The sequence below is a fragment of the Rhincodon typus genome, chromosome 28 (assembly GCF_021869965.1).
Source record: "Rhincodon typus isolate 14 chromosome 28, sRhiTyp1.1, whole genome shotgun sequence".
NCBI lineage: Eukaryota > Metazoa > Chordata > Chondrichthyes > Orectolobiformes > Rhincodontidae > Rhincodon > Rhincodon typus.
The window spans coordinates 6594010-6607561 of NC_063359.1; the positions used below are offsets into that span (position 1 = coordinate 6594010).

The 13552-nt window shown below is 40.9% G+C and overlaps 1 protein-coding gene across 1 annotated transcript in view; it reads left to right on the forward strand.

The window, feature by feature from the left end:
• abca2 (ATP-binding cassette, sub-family A (ABC1), member 2) overlaps positions 1-13552 on the forward strand; it is a 402151-nt gene that overhangs the window by 304032 nt on the left and 84567 nt on the right. The window contains exons 20-22 of the mRNA XM_048613349.1: positions 9485-9700; positions 9876-9978; positions 11160-11488. Of these exons, the coding sequence (XP_048469306.1) occupies positions 9485-9700; positions 9876-9978; positions 11160-11488 (648 nt within the window). The remainder of the gene's footprint in view (positions 1-9484; positions 9701-9875; positions 9979-11159; positions 11489-13552) is intronic.

The window sequence follows — 13552 nt, forward strand, 5'->3', positions numbered from 1 at the left end:
GAGTTGGGTGTGATTCATTTTGTAAAATATTCCCTGGTCAAAGAGTTGAAGAAGAACCACCTCACAGACCTTTGCTATGGGGAAATGTTATGTTGAATTGCCCAGGAAACGAAATGTGGATGGATTCAGAATCTTGGGTTGTTGACTTTGTGCCTCACGTTTCCTCGTGGATTTTTCAGGTTAATGTATTTTTTAGTTGGCAGCTACACAAACGTATGACTCAAGAGAAAGCCATTCAGCCCCTCAGGTTCCACCATTCAATAAGTTCATGGCTGATCTGATTGTAACCTCAAATCCATATTCCTGCCTACCCTGATAACCTTTCACTCCTTTACTTCACAAGAACCTATCTATCTCGGCCTTAAAAATATTCAAGGACTCAGCTTCCACCACCTTTACAAGAGTTAGTAGTCCCAAAGAATAAGTTTTGCCTCATTTTGGTGTTAAATGAATGATCCCTGATTTTTAAACACTAGTACCATGTTCTAGATTCTCCCATAAGTGGAAACATCCCGTCCACATCTGTGCTATCAGGATCCTTCAAAAGTATATGTCAACTCTTTCTCAAGTCAACGTTTACTCTTTTAAACTCCAATGGACACCAGTCCAGCTGACCGGTCTTCCCTCATAAGGAAACCCACACATTCCAGTTTTTTTTGTCTGGTTAACCTTTTCTGAACTGCCTCCATAGCTTTTACAACCTGCCTTAAATAAGGTAAAGATTAATACTCTGCACAACAAGCTTCTGTAATCCTTGAAGGTTCGATGTGATTCTCTTGTCTCTAACTGATGAATTAAGAGCAGAAGTGAGACATTTAACCTTGCTCTGCTATTCAATACAATCATGGCTGATCAGATTATGATTGCAATTCCACTTCCCAAGTAGCCCAATAACCTTTGTTTCCCCTGCCTAGCAAGAAGCTGTCCTTGAAAATGCACCTCTATCGCCTTGTGAGTCAGAGAGTTCCATACATGCACAACGTTATGAGAGAAGAAAAATTTCCTTTCCTCTCTCTGTCTTAAAAAGGTGACTCCTAAATTTACAAAATATGCCACTTTAGTTCAGGAAGAGACTGCTGGTTAATGGTACTGCTGTCACTATTACAGTCTCCTATGCCGTGAGGATAGAATATAATTTGCTGCCTTTTTGAGTTATTTTGCAGTTGTGTTTTACATAATCTGACAGAACAGAAGGAGGTCATTATACCTGTGCTAGCTCTGTGACAGAACCAACCAATTAGTCACAGTCCACTGCTGTATCCCCTTGGCCCAGCAATCTCTCTCCATTTTCAAGCAGATATCCTGTTGCATTGTATTGGATGTTTCCTCATCCACAGTCTGTCATAAGTGACCAATGTTTTCATTGGAGTCTGTCGGTGAATCATTAGAAATGACCTCTGGCCAGGGCTATTCTACTTTCTAAGTCTGACATGGTGGGACAACTTGCTAAGCCCACTATACTTGTTAGCACCAGCAACAGTACAACTAAATTCTGGGGACCTTTCCAACAATTTTACTCATTTGCACACATTTACTGCAGCTCATATATGAGCAAAATAAGCGAACCAGAAGTGAAATATAATGAAGTGGTCACAGTTAAAATTGGCTTCAGTTGTATTGAAACATCTTTTTCCTGAAAAAACCGTGCTTACACTGGAGGATGCTCTTCTGTTCAATTCAGAAACCCATTATATTGTATGGCCTTTCTAATCTTGGCAGTGCTCTGTAGCAGAGCTGACATCTGCATGCAAAATGTGATGCTGTGCAATTATTGCCTTGTTATATTTATAAAAGCCTGTGGAGATTGACTGCATAAAATTTGCAGCAGGTGGAACACAGAATTTACCATTCCAATCCTCATTACCTTTTCTACTTGAGCTGCAGGAATGTATTTTCATTCTGATTCCCTTCAGCTGATGACATCTGAACATTCTAAATGAGGTGTTAGAAAACGTTGAGGCTGGTAACATATCAGAAAGGAAATTAGCCCGATCAGCGTTGTGTCAACAAAGTGTCGGGTGGAAACTCAGTACTGTTTCATCAAAGGGGTGGTCTCATCATGGTAATGCAACCCCGTTTATAGGCCAACACAGTTCAGAGTGCCAGATTTCTGAGGAAGGGAGCGATGAGCAGGCAGGACTTAGTGCGGTGTGATTAGCCACAAACTGCAGAATTCTGGAGAAGTTCCGAGTCCATGGAGGTTATGAAGCCCTTTGACAGTCAATGAAATTAATGTTGGAATCAACAGGATTGAAGGTGACAAACTCACATCAAAGAATTTTAGCAACAAAAGGAATGGACACATACTGGCAATCAGGCAGAAGTTTGAAGTTTCAAAAATGAGGATTGATAAATAGTTACATTCAAGTAAAAGTCCCAGATAGATTCTTAACACATTAACCTTTTTCAAGGAAGAGTCAGAGATTTAGGAAGCAGTCTATGTTTAAGGAAGCATAGAAATAAAACTAATAAATGAATAATGATTTTTGTCATAGATAACAAGGTGTAGAGCTGGATGAACACAGCAGGCCAAGCAGCATCAGAGGAGCAGGAAAGCTGACGTTTCGGGCCTAGACCCTTCTTCAGAAATGGGGGAGGGGAAGGGGGTTCTGAAATAAATAGGGAGAGAGGGGGAGGCGGATAGAAGATGGATAGAGGAGAAGATAGGTGGAGAGGAAACAGACAGGTCAAAGAGGCGGGGATGGAGCCAGTAAAGGTAAGTGTAGGTGGGGAGTTAGGGAGGGGATAGGTCAGTCCAGGGAGGACGGACAGGTCAAGGGGGCGGGATGACGTTAGTAGGTAGGAGATGGGGGTGGGGCTTGAGGTGGGAGGAGGGGATAGGTGGGAGGAAGGACAGGTTAGGGAGGCGGGGACGAGCTGGGCTGGTTTTAGGATGTGGTAGGGGGAGGGGAGATTTTGAAGCTTGTGAAATCCACATTGATACCATTGGGCTGCAGGGTTCCCAAGCGGAATATGATTTTTGTCACTTCTTTCACTGAACAATTCTATATTTTATATTTTAACTGTCATATAATGTTCGGCAAGTTGCTAACATTGGAGTGAAAGTGGAATTGGAGCAACCCCACAGTCCTGGATAATTGAAAGTGTGTTTATGCCATTTGTTTCATCATAAAATATTACAGTACAACACCACAAGACTTCCTTAAAACGTCTGTAAGCGCCAAACTCTCCAGATACTCCACAGTGGGAATTTTTGGGCCCTCTTGCCATTGCAATTATTTCTAATTAACAAGTGAAAGAAGTTCTGAAGAAGATTAACACCGGATTCAAAGCATTAATTCTGCTTCTGTCTCCACAGATGCTGTCAAACTTGGTGAGTTTCTCCAGCACTTTCTGTTTTTATTTCAGATCTCCAGTACCTGCAGTATTTTGCTTTTATCTCGGAGAAGGGCTGTCTCCTGTTCACATTAATTTATACCCATTTTACATTTTGTTTGCTTTTTCTCCACCTAACACCCCCTTTATTTTTCATTGGGCTCTTGAACATCTGCCCTCTTGCTTCTGCCTCTGTCAAAAGTACTACAAGAAAAAAGCATTTTCTAACACCTTTCAGCTTTGATGAAGAATCATACCAGACTCAACATTAACACTGTTTCTGTCTTCACAGATGTTGCCAGACCTGCTGAGATTCTCCAGCATTCTGAGTTGTTTCAGATTTCCAGCATCCATGGTATTTTGCTTTTTCTATCTTGTATAGCAGTGGCTTTTCCATTTCTTCTGCAACAAGAGTTCCCAGCACAGGGTTTGTATGTTGCTAAATCATCGGTCAAAATAGATATAACCAAGCTTTTAGCTTTTATCACCAGAAGAAGCTGGTTTCACATGTAAACCAAAGTTCTTACCATGTTGACTTGTGAAATGTTCAAGAATTTGGCGAGGTGAAAGTTTTTGAGCAGAATTTTATCCTGGATTTGAGGAGCGTAATGCTGGAACTAAATGGGTTCCCAAGCCTCTACTTGCTGAAAGTGGCATGCCCTCTGGTACATTTTTGTTGTATTCATTCATGGGATGAGGGCATCACTGACTGCGCAGCATTTTTTGCTTGTCCTTAATTGCCCAGAGGGCAGTTAAGAGTCAATCACATTGCTGTGAGCTTGGAGTCACATGTAGGCCAGACCAGGTAAGGATGGCAGTCTTCTTTCCTAAAGGGCGTTAGTGAACCAGATGGGTTTTTCCTGACAATTGACAATGGATCTGTGGTCGTCATTTGACTCTAAATTCCAGATTTTTTAGTCTTAAAATTCCGCTTTTTTCTGCCATGGCTGGATATGAACCCAGGTCCCCAGAACATTACCTGGGTCTCAGGATTAACAGTCCAGTGATATTCTATCAGAGACAGCCTCCTAATTGAACACCTCCTATGCTAACCATCCAATTTTATTTTTTAACTCATTTCATGGGATGAGAGCATCACAGGCTAGGCAGCATTTATTGCCTATCCCTAATTATCCAGAGGACAGTTCAGAGTCAACCACATTGCTGTGGGTCTGGAGTCAGATGTAGGCCAGACCAGGTAAGGATGGCAGTTTCCTTCCCTAAAGGACATTAGTGAACCAGATGGGTTTTTTCCTGAAAATTGACAATGGGTTCATGGTCATCATTAGACTCTTAATTCTAGGTATTTTATTGAATTCAAATTCCACCATCTGCCATGGCGGGTTTCAAACCCAGATCCCCAGAATGTTATCTGGGTCTCTGGATTAATAATCCAGCGATAATACCACTAGGCCATCGCCTCCCCACTGACACTGACTGGGCACTCGATGCTACAGGCACTAACAGGAGGGTTAGCTAACACAGAGTTACCCTCAGAATGGGATAAATACTATTGTTTCAGCAGGGCGGGGAGAAAGCAGCAAACACTTGAGAGTGGAGAGGATTACCCTGTCCCTGGATAGTTGTGGTCATTGACGTGGTCTAATTTGCCAAAAGCCAACTCCTTCATTGGGGAGGCTGGTCCCTCTGTCCCCCAAAGACTCCCACCAAAGCTGTGATGGAGATGCGATCTCCATTATGCACCCAGCCTGCTCCTGTCAGCAAAATGTCACCAAATTCAGAAAATGGCCCCTTAATGGGACTCTATTCTGTAAATTGGCCTTCCTCCTCTGAGGTGGTAGCAGTAAAACTGCTTTTCTAGCCACCCCTGGGAGATGCCCCCAATGTCAAGAGTGCTATCCAGTACTATTCCCACTCACCGCCACCACTGCACCCCCTCCCCCCAGAGATTTCCCAGTCAACATGTCACCAAGTGGTCAGAAGAATCCAGCCTTTTGCCAAATTTTGTATCAGTTCTTGCATCTAGACGGTAGCACCTGTGAACAGTGATTGTTATACTGAAAAGATTTTAGTGAAGTTGTGAACTCTTAAATCTACGCTTTGTCAATTCATTTAAACAACAGCAACTTAAATTTATATACAAAAGTAAAATATGGCAACTGCCAGACATCCAAAATTAATACAGAACGTGGTGGAACTGATCAGAGGCAGCATCTAAGGAACATACAGCAAAATTAATTTTCCAGTGACCTTATTAGAACAAATGTTGTAGGTACAATTGCATTGTGCTTTTAGACTGTAAAAACCTCACCACAAAACTTATTCACTTAGAAGTATCAGCGACCATTGAATTAAATAGAAAAGAGATTGTTGCACAGAGACTTAATTATCTTGAAGATTATATTTTTCACTAAGTATTTATTTAAGTTGGGCTTGACTGTACTGTTTAGCTAAACTTGTGAGCTTCTTGAATGCAATATTAGTCTACTGACTCCCTTTTAGGATATGTATAATGTACTAAGTGAGTGAATCCTTCCTAAGTATCAAATAAGAAGGCAGACAGTGAAAGCGTTCACTATTTTTGATTTGCTCGTGGCATATGGATGTCAGTGAAGATTGTGCTGGAGAAAGTGATGATGAACTGTCGCGTTGAGCTGTTGCAGTCCTCTGGTGTCAGTACACCCATAGGGCTGATAAGGAGACAATTCTAGAACGAAGGAATGACCATTCTTTCTTTCCCAAATCAGAATGATGCATGTCTTGGAAGGGAACTTACAGGTTGGTCATGCTCCATTGGACCCAATGCCTTTCTTATACTAAGCAATAGAACTGCAGGTTTGGAACATGCTGTTGATGAAACTGCAATGAATTGATGCAGTATATGTGTAGATGGTATACATTGCTGCCACTGTGTATGTCCTTGGTGAAGAGAGTAAATACTAAAGGTGGAGTCATTCAAGTTGATTCCTTTGTCTGGATGAAGGTTCTTAAATGTTGTTGGAGCTGCACTCTTCCAGACAAATGTGGAATTTTCCACCACACCCCTGAATTGTGCTTAATGGATGCTAGGCAGGATTTTGAGAGTCAGGAGGTGAGTTACTTGCTGCAGAATTTCCCTTCTTCTGACCTGCTGTTGTAGGTACAGTATTTATATGGCTTGTCCAGTTCAGTTTCTGATAAACAATGACCCCAGGATTTTGATGGTCTGGGATTCACAGATGTTAGTGACATTGACTTTCAAGGGGAGATGGTTAGACTCTCTTGCTGGAAATGGTACTTGCCTAGCATTTGTACAATGCAAATCTTAACAGTACAAACTTCTTCTTTCCTATGTTTCTCCAGCTTGAATGTTGTCCAGGTTTTGCCATATGCTTGCAAAGACTACTCCAAAACCTTAGAGACTACTTCATTCCCTGAAGATCATTGTTGAAACTAGTGAAGGAATTTGGGGCCAGGAGACTCCCCTGAGGAACTCTGTCCTGTACTGATGTCCTATGGTCGATATGATTGGCATCGCACAACCACCATCTTTTTCCAGTTCTTATGATTGGTTATGGACCTGAAATTTGAACTATATTTCTCTGAGATTTTACCTTTCTGTTGAAACTTTGGCATTTTCTGTTTTTATTTCAGATTTCCAATCTATTATTTTGCTTTTGTGCTAAGTATGACTTCTTGCAATGGGAGGTTTTCCCTCAATTCCCATTGACTAAAATTTTACTAGACCCTTTGGTGCCATTTGGTCAAGTGCTGCCTTGATGGTGACCCCTGATTCAACCCCTGACCTCAAAAGGAGATCTGAGTAACCCTAGCTGAACCCATATGGAATATCAGTGAACAAGTTATTTGTAAGAAAATGCTGTTGATTATATTACTGATAAGATTACCACTGTATAATAACACAAACCCTAGCATTTAACTCGTCACTATTCAGGTCAAGTTAGGGAACTTATAATTAACATTACAAAACCAGTTCAGCAATGTCACAATGAATTAGTGTTCACCTAGATTCACTGATAAATTTGTTTTAGACTCAGCTTCCGATACTAGAATGTTGAATTGGGATCTCTCTTTTTCTCTCTGTTTATCTCTCTTTATTTCTCTTCCTTGCCTCCTTCCTTTGCAGAAAGGTCAAGAAATGAATTTGTCCCTTTTCAAAACTACCATTAATTTTGTATACCTTTTGGTTTTCAGATTAACCTGCTTTATGTTTCTTTACGCTGTATCTGAATGATCCACACTGTAGGGTTTTCACCCTTTTTAAGGCCAGTAACCCACAACACACATTTCAGGAATTATAATGACCCTACGATCAATGCGCACAGCCAGCTGGGCTTACTCCCTTAACTTCAGAGCTTGTATTCAGACAGGAATTAAACACTTCCAAGTAAAAGTGGGGCAGTCTCTTGACATGCTATCTCTAATTTATTATCCTAACATCTTGGGCCTTTCACTGTCCAAGAAACACCGTCTCATCAAAGCAGCCAGTATGCTCAGCATCAGCTATTTCTGTTTCCTGGAGTTTAGCCGGAAAACTTACAATCCTGAGGATATTTCAAGGACCTTAATTGTGATATAAGAATTGGTTTTGCTGATGGATGGGGCATCAGGTTTACCACTCAGTCAAGACTGGACAGGATGCAAGCTTGTTAACAGTTTGCTCAGCACGCTTGTGGAGTTTGTAGCATGTGAGATGCCTTTGGCCCAATTAATGTTGAGCTGAAAGAAAGGTGGAGGCTCTGCCAGGCTTCTAAGCTGAAGAAGCTAGAGAGTCAAAGTTTGAGAAGAGCATTGAGAGAGAGAAAGCTGACTGTGCTCTCATTACCTGGCCCCAGTTTCTTGTGTGAAAGCATTTGATTAACGAAGAATGGAGAGAAGGGAAGTTGAGTGGTGTTACATTCAGATAGTTAGTAATAGAAGCTCATGCAGGTATTTCCACAAGCTGAATGTGAGCCTTGTCCCAGAGTAAGTAATACACTGAATCATTCCACTAGTCACTTTTGTTGACAAATGGCAGTGTATGGAGTGAAGTTGGATGTCATCTGTGTTTATCAGCCCACTGAATCAAACTTTAAAGGGTTATATGCACATAGATGAATAATCTGCCATGACCCAACAGCTTGCCAGGTACATGATGCACTTATGGGTCAACAGAATATCTTCATCCTGTGCCGATTCCCAGTCACAATTAAAGACGTCTCAGTCATGGGATATTTCCATTAAAGGCAAAGGAATTTCTGTAAAACTTACGATGTTGTTCATCTCGACCTGAAAGTGTTTTTGGTTCCAGAAATAAAATCATGTCTGCTTCACTTCCCTTCTAGGAAATAGTCACTCATTTTTCCCATTTTTCCTTTGAACCTAAAGTTACCCTAATGACAGACAGTTATGTTGGTCCTGCTGTAGGTTTTTTTCCCCATTTCATCACGTGCTTATTTCAAGTTCTGTCTCATGAGTTACATCAATACAGTTCTTCTGGATACAGGAGGAATTACTTAATAAGCTGTGAGATCAAAATCAAGATTCAGTTCTGTATCAAGATAAGACTTTTGCTCCCCTCTCTAGACATTGTGAATCCCAGGTTTGATCCCTTTCAACCAGGGTAGCAACAGGGTCACTTTTTATATTTACATTTATGTTAAGCATTCTTGGAATGAGAAGGGAAAAGTCGGTGGGCGTTCACATTTTAAATTGCCCTGCAGCTGTTAACAATTCCTCCAATGTGTGTATGTGTGAATGTTAAATGAGGAGAAGATCGTGTGTAGATTCATGAAAATATCTGAAGAATATCTAACTGCTTTCAGGTCACAGCATTGTTACAACACCTGTTTGCTAACCAGGGATGAACAACTTCAGGAAAGTAACACCATAGATATTCTGATCAGCAGTGGAAGATTTGGAAAGTCGTTACATCTTGAAAGCTCTTAAGTGCATAAACACTCAATTATTCAAGTCAAAGCATGGGGTTTGCAAAGTTTATTAAATATTAACAGTATGAAGAACCCGTAAAATAAACAATGTAAAGTCCAAAATATTAATTGTTTCAGGATGTCACATGAATGAAAGAATGAAGAAATATTTTGGACAAGAAGTGCCAGCAAAAGATAAGGTTTTCAATTGCCTCAAGTGAATGGGGTGTATTTCCAAAAGTTAATTCCTGTTTCCTGTTTTCTCCCACCATCGACAGCAGAACCAGAACCTGACCTGAAGAGCTTTGTCCTGGAGGGTCAAGGGAGTACAAAGCTGGAGGGGTCCTGGCTGAAACTGTGCCAATTCTACGGGCTGATAGTGAAACGTTATCACTGTGCCAAACGCAACACGAAGAGTCTTTTCTCCCAGATCCTGCTGCCAGCCTTCTTTGTGTGTGTAGCAATGACAGTGGCACTCTCAGTGCCTGAAATAGGTATTGTGATTCAAAATACATCATTAATCATGCTGTACACTGACAGTTTAAAAATGGCTTAATCAACACCTTTTGAGTAAGGCAGAGATTTATTCTTTGGGATTGCCATCTTGCATAACTCCCATTCTAATTTCACTGATGGAGTGTTAACCTACTTTTACCACTTTCTTCCCAGGTGACCTGCCTCCTCTGATTCTTTCCCCATCTCAGTACCACAATTATACCCAGCCTCGTGGGAACTTCATACCATATGCAAACGAAGAGAGAAATGAGTACAGGTATGAGATTAGAGAGGACCTTTAATATCACTCGGTATAGTTTAATTTATTGCAAGATGCTACATGGAATGGAGACCACATTGTGGTTCAGGCAGTACTGAATTAGAAGTCATTTAAGTCAACAAATGCTTCTCCTGCGGACTTTTGCTTTATTAAGAATTGTGTTCAACGTATTCAATCGTCTAAAGAGTGCGAGAAATGTCATGTATTGACATGTCCATTTTTTCTCCCCAGCTAATACTCCAGAATATCAATCTGTCATTGCAGTTTTCTTTGTTCAATCCTGATCATGTTTATTGAACAAAGATGACCGTTTATTTATTTGTTCATTGCAATGAGAATTCCTAATATTCTGCTGACTTCCAAAGTCTGCCACTTCTATGGCATGCATAAAGGAGTCTGCCACTGGGTAAATGTAGGATAAAAACTGCAATGGAGCTGTTTAGAATGAGCAGAAGCTAAACCAAGCAGGTTCACTTCACTTCACTTCACAAGCCTTTCAGCTTGCACCTTTTTGGAATAGAAATATTTACGAAAATGTAAACACTTTGCTAACTCTATTAATGAAATCTAGAGGGTTATTCTCGATCCAGGGTGTTTTCAGATGTTTGCATGTAAATGATTGAGATCAGCAGAACTGAAAACATTGGCAGAAAGCAGCCAAGTATATTTCTTCTACTGCTGTTGGGCCTGTCAATTTACCCTGGAAACACGCCAGAGTATATAAGGAAAATGGAAACATAAACATTTATGTTGTACTGTTTATGGCCTTAGGAAGTCACAAAGTGCTCTACAGGCAATGAATTGCTTTTGCATTGTAATCAATGAATAATAAGCAAAAGGTTGCTTACTCTCCTAATTCTGTATTTGGTCGGGTTTCCGGTCGGTGTAACGTTGCAGCACAAAAGTTGCCATGATCTGAAGAAACATTATCGGGATCACTCAGAATGGCCTGTATGGGAAATTAAACTGGTAAAATTATTGCACCAACATTAGGATGAAAGAATATTGTTGGAGAAGGCTCTGCACCTGATTAGTGCTTTTTCTGAATGAACAGTAGTTAATTGGGAAATAAACTGTATTGCATTTACAGAAATTCTGTTTTGAAGAAAATACAACAAACATTGGTATAAATGTATATTTTTGTTTGAATATAACTTTTTAAATTTATTTTAACTTAGGATAAAGTTGTCACCTGATGCCAGCCCACAGCAGCTGACAAATACCTTCTATCTACCCTCGGGGATTGGAGCTACCTGTGTCCTGAAGACTCCATACAACAGCACATTAGACCAGCTGGTGCAGACCCTCAATCTTTCCACCAGTGAGACCAAGATGCTCGCCTCCAAATACTTTGACTCCATGTGCCTGGACTCATTCACTCAAGGCCTCCCACTGTCAAATTTTGTCCCACAGCCACCGTCACCTGCTCCGTCAGATTTCCCGGACATGGGAAATGATGGAGGAACGTACCCCTGGAATTTGACGACATCACCAGCTACAATGAAAGGTGCGTACTTTAGCGAGAGAGAATAATGGGAAGTGCCTGCTGAGTTTGCTCATGTTTTACGGCAAGATGGCCATTTTTGCCAAGTTCTATGTTCAAATGTTCCAAAATTATTTTCTATTACAGTATATTAAATGCAGACTCCAAGTTGAGTGCAAAGACAGAGCAAGTTTTCCCTTTCCGACAGTACCTTTAAACAGAATGCCTTTGACATTTCCTCACAGACATCTCCATATTTTCTCTGATCAGATGGTGGAGCTTGAAGACCATTTGGGGTTAGATGGTTGGCGGATCTGAGAAATTTACACTGATCCATTAATGGCTCCTGTCTCCAGGCTGGGGTTTCAGCGCTAGGAAAGAACAGACAGAGAAATGGAGGGATGGTGAGGAGAAAAGCAGCTGATCCCTCAAACATCATACCCAACATTCACGATGCCAAAGCATCATGGCTCCTCTCTCCTTTACCTCACAGCAACACTGTCTTTGAAAGAGTTAGAGAAAACAGAATCATTGAATAATTCCTTTGTGACTCCCTCAGACCACCAAAAGCAGTCTGGGAGATCACATTGATAAACATTTGGGTTCGATTTGACCCATGTGGTGTCAGCCTGGAGCTTTGTTGCTTGGAGCAACTTAGAATTGTTGCCCTATGTCTGGATAAATTCAAGCATCATTGTAGTTACATTCCACACAATAAAATCCCTCCTTGTTCAAGTTTTTATTGTTTGTCAATCGAAAGTGAAATACATTTTCTAGTTTGGATATAATTTCAAAAACTTTTGGTTTGGCATCGGGGTAAAGCTTACCATCCTTGTTGATCAATCATTTGCATAAGGTAATGGTTCTAAATGAATTAATGCTCAAGTTATGTCAGCTGCACCCATTCCACTGATGTTTCTAACTGTCCGTGGGTAAAAACATGGAGATCTACCCTAGCTTCTGGAAGAAACAGGTGTATCCGCAGCAGTTCCCTAAGGTTTTCCTAGTGATTTTGCCTGATCAAATGTAGCAGTTTCATATCTGTCATGTGTAACTCTTATTATCGAAGATCAGTGCCTCTCCTGCAGATACTTATGGTGGTGCATACACTGCAACTAGTGTGTTCAAGCCAAAACAAAGACAAGGGGAGATTGAGGGGCAAACTATCTCAAACAACCCTTACCCAGCACCACTTGCTTGGACGAGGTGGCCAATACCCCATGAATCCAGCACTTGGGCCATAAGATGTAGCAGTAGCAGTAGACCATTCAGCCCATCAAGTCTGCTCCACCATTCAATGAGATCATGGCTGATCAGATAATCCTCAAATCCACTTTCCTGACTTCTCCCCATAACCTTTGATTCTCCTACTGATTAAAAATCTGTCCAGCTCATCCTTGAGTCTACTAAATGACCCAGCCTCAACAGCTCTCTGTGGGAGCAAATTTCACAAGTTCCTCCAGAGAAAAAAATTGCTTCTCATTGCTGTCTTAATTGGGTGACATGTTATTCTGAGATTATGCTGTCTGGTCTTAGACTCTCCCACAAGGGGAAATAATCTTTCCACGTCTACCCTGTCAAGTCACTTAAAAAGCTTATATGTGCCCATTGTCAGCTGGGAAAATAGGAGTATCTTTGGCTAATCCATCGATGAAGCGGGAGCGATACACAGGGTGTGAAGAAGCAATGCCTCTCTTTTTATTAAACACTAGAATGTGTCAATGATTGAAAACCTGGCCCTTCTCTTCTCTATCTACTACTTGGGAGATTTGATTCTTTATTTTTTTCATTTTTTTCGTACTCTTATTGAAATTAAATTACAGGTGATTATGTATGGATCTGCATAGACCTTATTTTAGTGATTGCTAAGTGTGTAGTAATTAATTCAGATTGACTGCCTGATATGTTTGTCCTTATTTTTTCTGGTCATGAATGATTCTTTCACATTTTGAGAGATTAACCCAGAACCAGTCTTTTCTGGAAGATAACAAGGTGTAGAGCTGGATGAACACAGCAGGCCAAGCAGCATCATGGGAGCAGGAAGGCTGACGTTTCGGGCCTAGACCCTTCATTTTCTGATGAAGGGTC